Source organism: Gallus gallus, chromosome 1 (assembly GCF_016699485.2).
Source record: "Gallus gallus isolate bGalGal1 chromosome 1, bGalGal1.mat.broiler.GRCg7b, whole genome shotgun sequence".
NCBI classification, from domain to species: Eukaryota; Metazoa; Chordata; class Aves; order Galliformes; family Phasianidae; genus Gallus; species Gallus gallus.
This window is the reverse complement of record NC_052532.1, coordinates 61,634,368-61,650,384: the sequence shown is the minus strand read 5'-3', so window position 1 is coordinate 61,650,384 and position 16,017 is coordinate 61,634,368. Positions and strand designations below refer to the sequence as shown.

The 16,017-nt window shown below is 45.9% G+C and overlaps 1 protein-coding gene across 41 annotated transcripts in view; it reads right to left on the bottom strand.

Moving 5' to 3' along the window:
* CACNA1C (calcium voltage-gated channel subunit alpha1 C) overlaps positions 1-16,017 on the bottom strand; it is a 472,560-nt gene that overhangs the window by 13,982 nt on the left and 442,561 nt on the right. For 20 of the 41 annotated variants that reach the window (XM_015286450.4, XM_015286516.4, XM_015286478.4 and 17 more), the window contains 11 exons: positions 15,648-15,713; positions 12,166-12,257; positions 11,310-11,475; positions 10,299-10,426; positions 8,570-8,666; positions 7,459-7,561; positions 5,428-5,529; positions 3,858-3,985; positions 3,031-3,180; positions 1,652-2,004; positions 737-763 (listed from right to left, as the gene is read on the bottom strand). In XM_015286450.4, coding sequence (XP_015141936.1) covers positions 737-763; positions 1,652-2,004; positions 3,031-3,180; positions 3,858-3,985; positions 5,428-5,529; positions 7,459-7,561; positions 8,570-8,666; positions 10,299-10,426; positions 11,310-11,475; positions 12,166-12,257; positions 15,648-15,713 — 1,412 coding nt within the window. The remainder of the gene's footprint in view (positions 1-736; positions 764-1,651; positions 2,005-3,030; positions 3,181-3,857; positions 3,986-5,427; positions 5,530-7,458; positions 7,562-8,569; positions 8,667-10,298; positions 10,427-11,309; positions 11,476-12,165; positions 12,258-15,647; positions 15,714-16,017) is intronic. The other 21 variants (NM_001396677.1, XM_040651842.2, XM_040651948.2 and 18 more) reach the window with 3 other exon arrangements.

The window sequence follows — 16,017 nt, the reverse complement described above, 5'->3', positions numbered from 1 at the left end:
AACTCCCTGTTTGGGTCCACCCTGTCCCTCTGATTCAAGTCTCAGCCTTCATACTTCACTTCATTCTGAGTTTGTTTTCTGAGGAGTAGAGTAAAATCTGAGGGTAACATGACTCTCTGAAATACTGGCATGCAGATATTAGAGTCAGTTTTGACTAGCATTCACAAAAGAAAGCAGTGTGGTAAAGGTTGTTTCATCTTTCAGGGACTGCATAAGAAACATTATTTTCTCATTTGGTTCAAGCAAAAAGCACAAGGAGCAAAGTATATATCCATGGTACAGAACAGCCTAAAGGACAGTGCTGGAGTGACCTTCCATCTGAGATGGGAACCAAATAAAACTGCTAAGGTTCAATGGGGAGAACATGGCAGCTTCTCCTATTCTGCAGTCTATGTTTAGTCAAAACCAAACAAAATTTTTGTGTGAACATGGCAGGGTGTAATGCACTGTGCTGTGGCCAGAGAGTCCCTATATGTGTGATCCCAGCTAGAAACTCTAAAAAAAGAAAACAATTTAGAGACCAGCTAGAAAAAATCTGTACATCATGGTGAGCAGAAAAGCTCTAAATTGGCAGTATTTTCTGGAGTTGTCACAGCAAACACTAAAACTCCTTTTCAACCTACTGACTCTAAAAAGAAGAGCTTATATTCAGTATTAATTGGGATTTGAACTTTCAATGGGACAAACAATGGGCCTTAAACCCAGAGAGTGTTAGAGCACGAGAGAGAACACGTACCGTCCCAATGTTTCGTAGTAGTGCGTCCTAATTCAAGGAAGGTGCACAAGGAAGAAAGGAGAGAAAAGAACACCATGTTAGCAGTGTCACATCAGTACAAGTCAGCAAGTGGGGGCAGCTGATAACAAACTGTGGCCTCGATAAGGTAGGCAGGAAGTAGACAAGCCACTAGATTCTTTACTTGAGTAATTACTTGAGTAATGCTGCACCCACAGACTTTCCTCCATCGTATTATCATCCTCAGTCCTGTTCTGGAGCAGCATTTATCCACCCTTTCACACTGCCCTCTGTCTTAAAAAACAATTTCCAGCTTAATCCTTTTTTTACTGAGTGACTAAAAAAAATACCCCACTGATAAAAAGGGACATTTATTTTGCATTAGTCATCTATGTGTAGACAGCCTGAAGGATGCCCAAAGAAGGGGATTTTCTTTGCTTTACCCAGTATTGCATTTCCAAAAACCTTGCTTCTCTCCTCCCAGAATGTCTTTGGTGACTGCTTTATGGATATGATGCACTAAATAAAAAAACACTGACTTCCACAGATCTCCCTGACTGGGTTTTTAAGAGATGAATTGCAGTTCCTATTTCTTTCAGTCAGCAGTTGATAAAACACCTCTCTTTGGTGAAAAAGGGGTAAATAAGGCTCCCTTTGGTCCTTATAAAAGTTTCTTCATGATAGAGCCCAAAGAAATCAAGTGTGCTGATCAGTGAGGCTGCTGCTGCTTTGCAGTGATCAGTGGATCCATATCTGCTGCACCGTGGGCTTTAGCACAAGTGGAGAACCCAGAAGGCTCAATCCAGCCTGCAGGCAGAGCAATAGGCAGGGTGACTTTAGCTAGGCAGCAGTACTTTGGTGTTGGCATGCATGTTGCTCCCCCTGGTCCACTGACCCACACTATGCTGTGAAGCTTACCTTTTGGAAGGTAGTTTCCAAGGAGCTTCTTGCACACGTATGGTAGGTGACAATGGAGTCCCATGGCCTTCCACTGTGCTGACAGTGCTGGGGTAGCTGGGTGGGCTTGGGAAGCGGCACAGGGCTGTGTTGTTGGCATTGTTGATGTTTGCATTGGAGCCTGAAGATGAGTAGCTGCTGGGAGTGAAGGTAGAATCCACCAACTTCTCATGAGATGGAGACTCGGTATCTCCCTGGTTGTTGCCAGACTTATTGATGTGCAAAGGTCTCTGCGTGGTGAATGTCTGGGGGAATGCACTCCTGCCATCACTTTGGTAATAGCTGACATGGTTTCCAAACAAGCCTCCGGCTCTCTGTAAGAGAAACAAATAATATTTTCCCTTTGTCAGTAAGAAGATGTGCAAGGACTCTGGTATTTCCTGTTGAACCTGCTGTTGAGGGAAAGGAAATGTGAGGACCAGCTTGGCACTATGGACACTGCTCTCTATGCCAGAAGATACAGTCCATGGACTTCCCTGTCAGAGAGACCTCTACAGACAGGCTGTGAAAGTGTTACCATGATATTTCATAGAACTGGCCTTGAAGAAATGTACAGATGCATTGGTGACACAAAGGTGTCCATATACCTCCCACCAGACCTGGGAATGCATGACTGGGTAGGGTGGCATGAATGAGGTTACTGCTCTCTGGTCTTCACAGTGCAGTTACAAAACAATATCTAGAAGTAAGAGGGAATCTGAGAAGAGCATGAGTAGCTATTAATCACTTGGAGGAAGAAACGAAGAAAGATTTAATAAGCCAGTCATCTACTGTTTGGATGATGAATTATGGGAAGGACAGACAGCATCTTTCTGTAAACGATTTGAAGGGGAGACATGCCAAAGGAGAAGAAATATTACCAGAGGGTACAAATAGAAGGAATGGGAATGAAATAAGAAAGAGAAGACTTAGGCAATTGCTCAGGAAATTTTGTCCAGGACTGTAGGATTTCTGTTGGGCTCTGGGGTACATTTTGAAAGGATAATACTTGTGCCACTGAAAGGAAGACTAAACAAGCTGAAGTGTGTCCAGCTGCTGCTATATGGACAGGAAGATGGCTGAACCTAGTGTTTTTTCAGATACTTTGGCCATTGTCATTCTGATTTTATTTAGATTTCATACTGTGCAAATGTCCAATAATAATAAAATGAGATAAAAAACATGTAAGATTTGTAGGATCTGGCACCCTGACTCCACCAGTCTTTCTTGTCAGCAGAAATACAGACTGCATACAAAAAAAAAAAACCCAAAACAAACCAAAACAAAAAAAAAAACAACCCAGAAACATTTAAGCTGAGCTATTGGTCTAGCCTCAGCTTGTAAATTTGTTTAGCACCTACCCGGAAGATATCATCTTCAGAGGCAGCAGAAACAGCTTCTTTCATAGCCTTATCTAGCTCTTCTTCAGCTGTCAGGTCTCCAGAGATCGCTCGTCGGATCTCTGGACCAATGTCATGAAGTGTGCGCAAACCAGCCTGCAAAACAGCAAACTGTAGAGCTTCATATCTCCGAGTGGTTTTATGAGGTATAAAAGCAATGCTATTTCTTCTAAGCACAGTGAAGCTTTTCTACTTAACGTAGCATTGCCCAGCTTCTAGAAAAATATCAACAAATTCAGTTATTTCACCTCCAACTTAGAGAGGGAGAAACTCCTAGCAATCCAACCCAGGAATGCTCTTTGGTAGTCTCTTGGTTTCATCAAAACGGGTTAAAGCCATAAATTGATGGGCCTGATTGAGCAAGTCTGCAAGCTTTCAACTTCGGCTTCTCAGATCCACTACCAGAAGCCCTAGAGCAGCCACAATTCCAGCCAAACCCATACTCAGCACCTCCGAACATCTCTTCTTTTTAATCAGAAGCTTAAATAAGGATTTCAAAGCCAAACTTCTGACATCTGAATCTGGACAGTGCTCAAACCCCTCACTGACTGGAGTCCACTCCAGGGAGGTATGCTGATGCTTTGTCCAATGGATTGTCTTGGAACCCAGGTACGCTTTTGCTTTTTAACTTATTTTGTCTCCCGGCAACATGCTGTCCCTGATCCTGTTACAGTGACTCTTTTCCAGTGGGGATAGCCCATTGCAGCCCCCAGAATGGCTGAGAGGGAAGGGGGGGGGTCAGATGCCTCAACCGTATCACCCCTGTCTGTTCTGTGCCCGTTTGTCACCTGCAAGGAGAGTGCGTTGCGCTGGGAGGGCTTGCCCACCAGGCCCTGCTCTTTGCGTTTCTTGAACTTCCGGAAATACTCTTGAATCAGGAAAGTGGCGTAGAACTTCCCAACAGTCACCTCATCATCTGGAAAGGGGCATTGCCGAAAAGAAAAGTAAAAAAAAAAGGTGAGACTGGCAGTTCAAAGCAGAAACACCAGGCACCACAGCGCTTCTCCGCTACTTATAACACCAGTACACAGGTGAATGAAGGAAGGGACTGCTCCACAGTCAGAGCTTTATGTAAGCAATCAGGAAGTGAGGTGAGCATGGTGTTTGGATAGACTGGCTTGGCTGGCAGAGAATGCCTATCGCTATGCATCTCTGGATGTACTTTGGTCATGGAGAAGTGCCTCTAAGCTTTCTATTTTCTAGTACTGGTTTATTACTCATGATCTTGCTGTAGCAGTAGCCTCCCAGTCTGGGTCAGCACATGCTGTTTTCTCTTCTGACAGCCTGGGGTAATGCATACTCCACGTCTGTTCCCACTAACAGCATCTGACTGACCATCCATCCCAGATCTGATCTGGCCCTTCTCTACACTGAAATTCTGTCTTGTTGTGTCTAGTATGGGTGTGAGTGAAACAGTGATCACCTCTCCCCAGAAATGCAGTCACTGCTCAGTCCTTGCTATATTCTTATTCAACACGAGCTGTTGATGAGCCATTTTTGCACCCAGCTTTTATTCAGGCAACTCTCCTCCTTTCTCCAAACCTGCTGGAAATTTTTATGAGATGAAGTCCACTGTGTTCAGAAGAGGCTGAGCAAGGTTTCAAGATATGGTTGCACTTGTTAACAAGCTGCCAAGTGGTATTTTACGTGATAGTCCCCAGAAAAGCCTGGAAGGTCAGTGAGGGGACACAATAGATGCCCATGCATCTGGGCTTCTAAGAAGCCTAGCAAAGGAGGAGCCTGGAGGCTTGGTTAATTACAGCCCAGCAGGGACACTGCATAGAAACCTGCAGCAATCAGTTTCACCAGTTCTGACTGCTGAGGATTGTCCCCATGTCCTTATGCCTTAGACAGGTATCCTAGTAGAAAGCAGGAATTATAAAGCATAGTAAAGGTGGTTTTACTCAATGTGAAGAAATTACAAGAAGGGGCTGCATCCTCAGCTTGAGTGTAAGTCCATATCTCTTCTACAGTCACATAAAGTCCACGGTGTTCCTGAAGTTACTCAGTTCTGTTTGCTTCTTTTGTCCCCATCAAGGCATTAAGTAATGCCCAAGGGAGCATATGCCTACAGTTGGAGTGGGGTAACATCTAGGAATGAAAATTTCAAACTCACATTTAAACATCTTCCTTCCTCCCTTGATTTTTCAGCACATATATGTTTGCTGAATATATATGTTGGTGCAAGCAAAACCACATCTCAACCTGATGAAACATCCAGCCAGGTAAACAGGTAATAACAGTTTGTAGAAGAAAGCCTGACCCCTGTACTCTACCTGATGATCAAGAGGTGCAGTAGGACATGTCAGGTAGGGAAATGACAGACATTCACAGACTGGGACAGCATCCTGCACTCACCACCTGCAGGAGGCACCACCTGGTCCAGCAGCTTCATACTGGTGCGCTTCCAGATTTTCTTAATTATTGCTCTAAGCTCTTCATTGGCTTGCTCCAGGTTACCTGCAGGGTGAAAATCATTAGAGACAGGAATTAAGCCAGAGCCTGCAGAGGAGCAATTTCACACGTCTAGCATGGCAATCTCAGGAGTAAAACACCAGAGCTTTTAAAGTGGTGGAAAGTTTTGGGCAAAGAGGTTCTCAGATGATTGCTAAAGTCCCCTTACAAAGAGAGATTGTCTTCCTAAATATGCACAGTCATCTCAGGGTGAAGGTGACTGTGTTACTATCTCTGTAAGCCAGAAAGAAGGGAACCACAACACTACTTCATTCTGAAAAGCAAAAATCTCATCCAGTACTTCTGAATTCTGAGATCCAGTGAAGGTTAGATATAATGAGAACAGAGGTCAGTTAATGGGAAACTAACTACTCCTTGAAGAACGCAAATAATTGTTGGTAAAGCTTCAGCTAGAAGTCTGAAGATCTAAGCCTCCTTGTGGCCCTTTCCAGGAGTTGCCTCATAGAATTGTAGAATTATAGAAGATCCTGAGTTGGAGGGGACCCACAAGGGTCACTGATTCCAGTTCCTGGCTCCACACAGCACCACCCAAAATCCAAACCCTATGGCTGAGAGCAGTGTCCAAACACTCCTCAAATTCCAGCAGCCTGGGGCCGTGCCCATTGCCCTGGGCAAGCTGTTCCATGCCCACCGCCCTCTGGAGCAGGCCCTGTCCCTAACCCCCAGCTGCCCCTCCCCTGACACAGCTCCATGCCGCTCCCTTGGGCCCTGTCGCTGTCACACAGCAGAGCTCAGCGCTGCCCCTCTGCTCCCCATGGCTCTGCTCCCATCCCTTGCCCAGTGGCAATGGTGGGCCTACCATACCCCAGGGTACAGTTTACCTTTTTGGCTGCCATGGCACACTGCTGATTTGTGTTCAGCTTGCCATCAGCCAGAATCCCCTGCTGCGAGTATAAACTACAAAGGACTAAACTACTGTATTTTCTTTCCAAGGGTGCTGTTCCTCTAACTTTTCTTCCTGCTCTCCAAGCACTAAGGCTCCTCCTCAGTGTGCTACACTAAGCCTCTGCATACCAGCAGCTCTCTTAATATAATGCAGTGAAGACATGAACATTAAATAACATTGGTGAGGATGAAACAGCTGGAAAGCATCAAAGGCAGAAATATGACTCAGGAGGTTGAATTCCAACCTCCTGCCCTAACCACTTACAGGATCCTGCAAAGGAAAGAGAAAGCGCTTAGATGGTTTCCCAGGAGTTCACTGGTGATGACTCTGAGAGTCTACGGCTAAGACAGACAAGAAAATCATGTCTTTCTTTGGGCCTCTTTTTCATAAGACACAAGATGTTGTATAGGGGTTGCAGTTCGCTTTTTCCTCAGGAGAGCCTCTTTGGCTACAGCCAAGTTTTGCTTAGCACAAGATTCAAAGCCTCACTATCATTTTTTTAATCCTACAATTTTTTTTTGGTGTGCTCTCCTGTGCCTGAAATGTAACGTAGCTACTCCTGAGACGAGGACTAGCTGTGAATGACAGAACCACATGCTCTTTTAGAATATCTAATTAATCTATCAAGCCAGGTTTTGACTCAGGACCAGTATCTTTCATTATAGAAGGTGATAAGAGTGCAACAAAGAGGACAAGCTGAGCCCAGATTTTGCCTGCTTTCCCCAAGTGGTCCAAGAAAATATATTAAGTTTGTTTGCTTCCCATCTGACCTTTGGCCTACAACAGCACTATCACTGCGATATCACATTAACTTGTGTTAATGGAAGCACTAGCTTTCTAGATAATATTGAGATAGAAACACTTCTTAGAAGACATTATTCCTTCAAACATCTTTATACTGATTTTTTCTACCCGGTAGTGCATATTAATAACTGGGATAATTTTACACAAAATGTCGTTGCTTTCCAGCTTAGCTCACTTTGGTGTGAACATTGCTCAACTACCCTTGCACTCAGCAAGCTTGTTACCTTCTGTCTTGATCCTCAGTGCAGTTCTGACCAGCGCAAAGAGGGTGGCATTGAACATGACAGTTCCATCGCTGTTTAGTGGCATATTCATGGAGACAAGGCGCTGTGGAGTAAGGAGGAGAAAGAGAACAGTCATACTTTGTCAAGGCCTGAATTGCTCTTCCTTACTTATGATACCCTCCAGACCTGCCACCCCTTCCAAATGAGCATCTGTGGCCTGTGGGTTTGGTTACACGATCATAGGAGTATGTGTCATATACAGCTTTTGTCCCAGCTATGTTGAGAGTTTGCCCTGGGATCTCTCTCCCACTGCTGGATACTCTGTTTTCTTCAATGTGGCTATCACTTTCTACCCTTTGTTTCCCCAGTGGCCAGTAGGCATTTGAGCAAACTTGATTTTTCATACCTCACGAGACACTTACAGGCTCATCTGCACTAAATATATGCCCAGTGGAAGTGTATGTAAACAGAGGGTTAGAAGCCTTCACTGACATAGCTGACAGACTGGAACAAATGGGATTAACCAGACCTGAAAGATGGTCTGCTTTATGGAACCATTTTCCTTCTCTTTTTTAAAACAGGGCTGTGCCCACCTTGTGTTATTACTGTAAGGCCATGTAGGACAGAGAGTGGGTGCCGAGTACTGTTGCAGCTACAGGGTGAACTTCATAGAGACCAAGGACATGTATCTGAGGCAAGATGTAGCCTTTACCAGATCCTCCATCCTTATTCTGCCTTGGGACAAGAGTTAACACCAGGGACTTGGTTTGAGCTCTTAATGCTTTAAGGGGTTGATTTTGTTTGAGCTCTAACGCCACTTTCATGCAATGGTATTTCTGTATATATGTCTTGGCCTTTGAATTGTGCTCTGAGATTGATAAAAACAACTACAAGAGCCACATACAAACACTGGGACTTGCAAGTAGCTTCAAGGGAAGGAAGCATAAAGGTTATAAACATGTCAATATTCACTAAAGAGAGAATCTTTTCCATAGCTGGAGTCACACTACCAAAGAAACGAGTGAGACAGAAAATCTGCCCTTGGTATTTGTTTTTGATACCACAACTGCATGTGAACTCCCAGCCACCTCCAAGCTGCTGTGTGCCTTACTTTGCAAGCCACTCGGTGAGGGCAAAGCTTCCCGAAGCCCAGTGGAGGCTGAATCCGCCGGAGCAGTGTCACCACGTCCAAGTGCTTGATCCGTCCCCTAAGGAAGAAAGCATACTGAGGGTCACATCCTTACCACAAGTGATCTGCTGAACCCTGTGCAGATGCTGCTAGAAGTACCACCAAGATCCTTCCAGGCCTGCCACCCCCTATAACCTGGGCACAGCTGAAGGTATTATTTCAGGCCTCTTGTATTCAGTGCATTCCTCAGGATTTGCCCAACACTCACAAAACTCCCATCAATACAGAGCACACAGATGTCAGTGATACACAAGTCAATACTTGCAAGAATTGACTGCAGTGTTTTGAAAGCTGCAGTTCCCTAGTGCACAGATAGTTTGGTGTTCTCGCCACAGCAGTGACCTGCTCTAAATCTATGGCTGCTTGTTTGCCTCCTAGCTGTAAGGCTACAGCAGTTGCAGAGGTGCAAAGGGTCTCTTTTTTCTTGAGCTTTCCCTCCAATACCATGAGCCACTGTCTTTTGATGCTTGTTTATGCCTTGGGCTGTCACTGGGGCCAGTGCAAAACAGTCCTTAAGTGCCTCAACTGAGACAGCAGCAGTTGGATTTAAGTTTTGTAAATGGTATTTCAAAAGAAGAATTCTCTCAGGGAGGCAGGAGGGGAGGTTCAACCATGGGACATTGAGGGGGAAGAGTTAAAAAGAGCACACCTATAGACAGCAGTGAACAGAATATTATTTGGTGAGGGGCTATCTGTTATATGGCTTCAGCTGCTGCAGTCTTGCCTTCAAACAAACACAAATAGCAGCATCTGTTTTGTAAGCTAGCAGTATATTTATTAGAATGCTGTGCTTGCCCCCTAACAATATTGAAATTCTCTTTGGACAATCACCCTGGATGGGAAGAGGTGTTTCAATTTCACTATCACTCTGATAATGTGACATGGCCTCACATATTGCAGAGCTGGGGACCAGATTAATCTTGACACTATGTCTCCACATCCAGAACTGAAGAGATCTGCTTTTCATTCACACTAAGATCTCTTTCCATGGATTTTGCATTATGGAAGGGACTTTGCAATTACAATTGTCAACTACATTGTTATGCAACAGGGATCTAAATGCACTTTAAGCCTAAGCATGTGTCAAGCAGAGCATGTAATACTGAATGTCAGTTAAGCTCTCGTGTGAGTTGTTCTTGTGTAACTTTAAATCCCTGCAAGTCTGCTGATACAACCCTGCAGATCATGTAACGCAGTCATGTGAAGCTACCAGTTTTGATGGGCCTATATGACACATGACAAAGTGGAGATTTGAGCACAGCAGCTCTTCTGTGAGTAGAAAGTCAAATAGGAGGGTCATAGCTTGGATTCAGTATCCCAGACACTTACAACAGCAAAACAACTCTCAAACCTTCTCTTTAATTTTCTAGTATCCCTTCACTAAGCAGTCTGTATCTCCCCTTGACTGAAAACAAAGCAATGTCCTGCCAGGTAATGGTGCAGCTCAGATGCATAGATTTTCATGTGTATCACTGCATTGCTGGCCTGTGGATTTACCAGCAATACTTAAGGAGGGATCTGCCTTAAGATTCTTGCAGAAAAAAAGGGTTCCTGAGGAAGGGATGTTGCACTTACTGCACTGGATCTGGAGAACAGGAAACAACGGGCCTGTTCTCTTGAGGAGCTCTGCTGTCCAGGCTGGGTTACTTACTTGGCTTCAGGGTCATACTCTGCCCAGATCCTTTTAAACTCATCTAGGTGGTGTGGTCCTAAAATGGACCAGTCCCGTGTCAGGTAATCGAAGTTATCCATTATAACGGCTACAAAAAGATTGATGATCTGCAAACAAGGACAAAGATGGCTTTGTGTTTGAGATAGGTAACAGTAGACTCTACCACATTCTCAATTCAAAGTCCAGGTTTGGACTTGTAAATCTAGGAGATCATTTGGGGTGGTTTCTCTCTGTTCCTGCATGTAACCCCCACATTTTAAACGGGAAGATCCCCAAGACAGGACATCGTCAGCTGGTCAGCAACTGGATGGATGGATGAGGCCCAAGTGTGCTGTAGGCGTGCAGTGAGGGCTTTTTGTTTACCTGTGTCTTTGCCCGCCAGAATGCGGTTGTGGTAGAGAACCTGGAATTTATCCTCTATGGGTTGTGAGGCTGAGATAAAATTCCTTTCTCTTGGCCCCAGACCAACATTTAAAAAATCTTGCTGCTGTTCACTGGGAGAGTTTTGCGCACTGATGCGCGCTGCAGAACATGTGCTGTCACTCTGAGCAATGCCATATTGTCAACACGGAGCAGATGCAAGTGGGGTATGTGTATTCTCACAGTCATTGCTGCTGGCAGGGGAGAAAAAACCTGCTCGGCAGCCAGAAGGAAGGTAGGAGGGAAGGTGGGAAGTGTGGCTGAGGCGTTGCTAGCCTCAGCACAGCCCACAACATGCTAATTCGGTTTTCTCATACAGGGGTGGAGGGAAGAGGGCTCCTTTGCTGTGCACAAAGAGCTGGGGTGGGAGCAAAGCATACCCCAGGCTTCAGGGAGAGGTGGGACCTGCAAGACCCAAGCAGGAATTGTCATGGCAAGAGTGCTTCTGGGAAAGACCCCACAAGGAAATTTCCCATCTTTGAAGCCATCCTTCTGCTGTGCAGCGCTGAGGCTTGGGGAGGCAGAGGTCAGTCTGACTGGGGCAAGTTACAAGTGCTTTGGCCAACTCACCAGGAAGGCACAGAGCATGTAGAAGCTTATGAAGTAGAAGACAGCAAAGCTGCTGCCACAGGAGTGGTCGGCTTCGGTGGAGTTGGCCGGCTCTGAGTCGGGGTCGCACTTCTTGTCTGGGAGACACGCCAGCATGATTTCCTGCCAGGCCTCACCGGTGGCACACCTGGGTACAGCAAAGAGTAAGGGAAGACTGCAGTAACCCTTGATATAGGAGGGAGCTGCGCATTAGCAACCTTCTCCTGCTCTCCCAAAGTCAACTACAATCAGGTGAGGCCAACATCTGGAATTTCATATTCTGCTGAGATGTATGTGACACGGCTATGTATTACATGAAAAACCTCCATGAAAACAAAGACAGAGTTGCATTTACACCAACTCCCCATCCTCCTCTCCGCACCTTCAGCATCCCTTCTTGGGCCTAGCACACCTGGCCACAGGCGGAGCAGATGATGCGCAAACAGAGCTAGGCATGGCCATGCCAAAGCATGCCTGGGGCTTCATCCCCCTTTCCCTGCTAAAACAAGCTGGAGTCATACTGTCTTGATTTGAAAGAAGGAGGAGTTTGTGATGAGTATCATTGTGTGAGAGAACTGAACAGCTGTCTGCCATTCTTTTGAGCAGGAGGAGCTGCTTCCCTCCCTGGGCACTGAGTGCTGACCAGTGGCAGGTGGCAGGGCATGAGGCTTAGCAGAGCGGTCATTGCATCTGGCACAGCTCCTTGGTTCTCCCGCCAAGGGACAACATGTTTCTACTCACCTTGTGAGCATGACGTGTTAGAAGGAGATAAACTGTGCCCAAGAGCAGAGAAATCACACTCCCGGACTGACACAATCCAGAGCTGTCAGACACCCACCTGAAAAGCAGCAGCACCGCTTGGGGGAAGGTCTGGAAGTTGTTGTTGCGGTTGATTTCTGTGGTATCGTTCAGTGCAATTTTACCAAACACCTGGCAGAAAGCAGAGGTCTTTTCAGGTTAGCCTCATAAAACCCCCAATCCTCCTGTTACCTGCAGCTCTTGGCTTCCCCCTGACTCTGGAGAGCTGACATTCAACAGAATCTGCCCTTCTCTCAAACATTTCTACTGGTCTTTCAGATTTGCTGTTGCTTCTCTTACTTGTACTTAATTACCAGAATAGCACTCCTATTAAACAAGATATACTTCCTTATTTTATATACTGTGAATAGGTGATATGGGGCCTTATGTTAACAGGCACTCATATGGTGAGTCCCTTGAAGTTCCACCAAGTTCCAAGTCTGTGAAGTGCTTTGCATCTTCCCCAAACCGTGTAAAGTATGTTGAGTCTGGAAATGATCCAAACGCCTGCCCTCCTGTAACCATGCTTGTCACCAGGAGGTGTCTCAGGACCCTTCAGAATGCAGCAGTGTGAAGATGACGACTGGATTTTTCCAGAGAAAAAGGGAATGGAACAGTGAAAGTGCCTAACAGAAGTACACACGAGAGGTGTATGACAGGGAAGATCTAGCTTAAAAGTCTCATGATGTAAATGAAAGCAGTGGCTCTTTGAGACAGAAATGCAGCAGACCGGTGTCTTGTGTGTTGTCTTAGGTGGTCTGCAGCAATAATGCTTATACACAGGAGGCAACTGAACAATTACAGACCTTGAAGGGAACTTGCTCTCAGGTACAAAGTGATGGTGGTAACAATTTTAGTCACTGCAGAAGAGAAAACTCTGCTTGCTATTTCAAACTCCTTGGGGCTCTCCACGCACTGCACCTGAGCTGCTCCAAATTGTAACGGTGATCTGTTACAAGATCTTCCCTTAGAGCCATAAAGGATGGCTGACAGCTTCCTCCCGTCACTGCACCAGTTCATTCGTTCAGCTGCAGCATGAAGCCTGCAACACTTGGTGCAGCTTTTAGAAGCCCACTGCCAGATGCCAAGTCCCTGGTGCAGGAGAGTTCCAGGCTTCTTTGAGAAAGTCTGACACTTTTGTACCTGTGGGTACTGGGACCAAGAGCCTGACAAACGCTGCTTGGCAGCAAGGTCTGCACAGCACTGTCGGCCAGGACTATTTATTGCCCATTGATAGCAGCATGGCAGAGGCCTCGAGGGCTGAGAGCTGTAATCTCATAGCCAAGATGAGCAGCAGGAACAGAGCAGCTCTGAGAGAACATGGACCTCCTTTTCAAGCACATGTCTCCGATAATTAACACCCTGAGACGTGCAGGGACAATGACAGAAGGGCTGTGCCAGAGGGGAGGAGGGCCTGCTCACGGCAGCCTTTCTGCAGGGGATCCTGGTGGATGCGCAGGCCTGGAGACAGCCCCGGCTGTCCCCATGCTGTGGGTGGCAGTGACAGCCCCAGCTGTGCTGTGGAGGAGCAGGAGAACAGCTTAAATGCTCAGAGGCAGCTTGAGCTGAGGCAGCCCATATTTTTTGTTTCAGGCAAGCGTAGGCAAGGGAACTTCCCATGCTGGAAGCTTGATTTTTCCTCTCTTCCCAGCAGCTTCCCTCACACATGATGCACCAGCACCAGCTTCCATGGCAGCTTTGCATGGGTCAGCTGTGAAGAGCTGCAGGTAGAAGTTCCTCTCCCACAGCCTGTGCCTCCCACACCATTATAGCAGTGGCTGACTCTGTCAGCATCAGAGCATTTTTCCACTTCTCCACATCAGATAGCAAGGCTTGAATGCTGTTACACTCCTAGTCAGGTGGTAGGTCTTGTTTAGGCAAGGAATTCTTACATTTTCTTCAGATCTGGTGCCTGTAGGCTTTAGGGAAGCTGCTCAATGGAGTGGGAAAGGATCCTCCTTACTATGGGTCCCTGAGTATGAGAGAACTCTACCTGTCAGAGGGTTCAGGAGAGCAGCGCATGAAATGTCTGAAATGCCACTATGACAAAAAATGATGGTAGCAGGTCAGCAGGCTAAAAGCAAAGAGGGCAAAATAGAGGAGCTTTCTTTTCTATTGAAAGACAGGAGGACAGACAGCAACCCAGTAATCTAGATCAATGTGAAAGAGAAATGTATGATCTTCAGGCTGCTGAGATGATTAAAACAGAGGCATGAATGTTTGCCAAGGATTAAGCAGCCAACTTAGAACGAGCTGACAGAAGAGGGAATACAATTACAGAATAATCTATCTAGCCCTGGCAGTGCCATGACCATCATAAGCCCCATCTGGGTAGGTGCAAGGAAGCCATTTTTAATGCTTTATGTAGCTGCATAACGTAGTGTAATACTCTCAAGTGATTTTCTGTTTAGCACAGGTAATCCTGTAAAGATCTTGTCCATTTGAGCTAGTTAGGCATTAAAGGCAAAACTGTCACGTTTTAAGTATGAGCCCAGTATATTAAATGACAGCTGTAATTGCTGGGGGCAATTAAGATAACCTATAATAATTCAAGATATGATTGGTTTTATTTTTCATACTGGGGGAGGGTGGATGCAGCCTGTGAAAGGATGTGATTATAGTAACAGGAAACAAATTAAAATAAGGTCAGAAAGGTGAGATGAATTTTGTTACAAATTCTGTCTGCACTGTGAAACCAAGAAGCCTGTCGTGGTTAAAGAGCTCTGCAAGTAATTACGCCTTGCCTTTCTATGCTATGGTCTCTGGTCCCAGATGGCCGACTTGTCTGAGATCCTTGATTAACACAGAAGTGGAAAGTGAAGCTTAGTTTGAAAAGAAGCACAGCAAATGAGGCTGGGACTGTCACAGACCATGCCTCTATCACATGCTGTCTTCAATGGTCTGTATGCAACATCAGTTCCTTGCACAGATGAATGCTCAGGCTGGTTCCAAGTTCATTTTGCAAGCTGAATAGGATATTGTATTGATGCAGCTTCCTGAAGAACTGGCACAAACACAGAGTTGGTACATTGGTTCTGATCCCATATTTGCCTTCACGGCTGTAAATCAAAAGCTGCTCTTTATGAGCCAGTGGAGTTAGGCCAGCATGAAAGTGATGGGAGAGAAAAACTGGGTTTGCTCAGTGCAGCATGGCCATGAGCCCACTGAAACAACCCTTTTGAGCCAATGAGCAAAGCAGTAATTCACCTTTGCCAGAGTTTCTGGGTATTCCTTTGGGAGTATGGAGGGCTGGCACATTCCTTTTGTTGATTTTATATTGTGTTTTGCCATTAAACAGGTCATTTTTTTTTTTTTTTGGTTTTGCCAGAGTGGGTTGTACTTACTTCTTTCGGAAGTGCACAAGCAGACAATGCTTTCCAATTAAGGTTAGCTGCCTTCTTATCTTGCTTGGGGAAAACATTCAATGCAAGCCTCTACAACTACATGTTGACCTAGTGACCTTACAGGTCACACCTCTAAGAGGAGGAGAAAGATGCAGTTGAGCTCTTTAGCATGACTTACCTGCATCCCGATCACGGCGTAGATGAAGAACAGCATCACTATTAGAAGAGCCACATAGGGGAGAGCCTAGAAATGAGAAAAAAATAGACGTGTCTCCACCGTGCCTGGCACACTGGAAGCACTCTGTGCCACTGGCTTGGGAAAACACGGCAGAGGCTGTAACTCGCCAGCTGGCCACTAGATGCCGGCACAGGCCCACACTTGCCACCCTTGTTCCCTCCCAGCCCAGCCGGGCTCTGACTCCGCTCCCTCTCGGGGATGCTGCAGCTCTGCCCCTCTTGGGCCAGTCCTGTCCTTGGCTGAGCGGGGGGAAGCCAGAGCATAAACAGCCTTCACAGCCGTCTACAGGCAGGAGAAAACTACTGTAAAT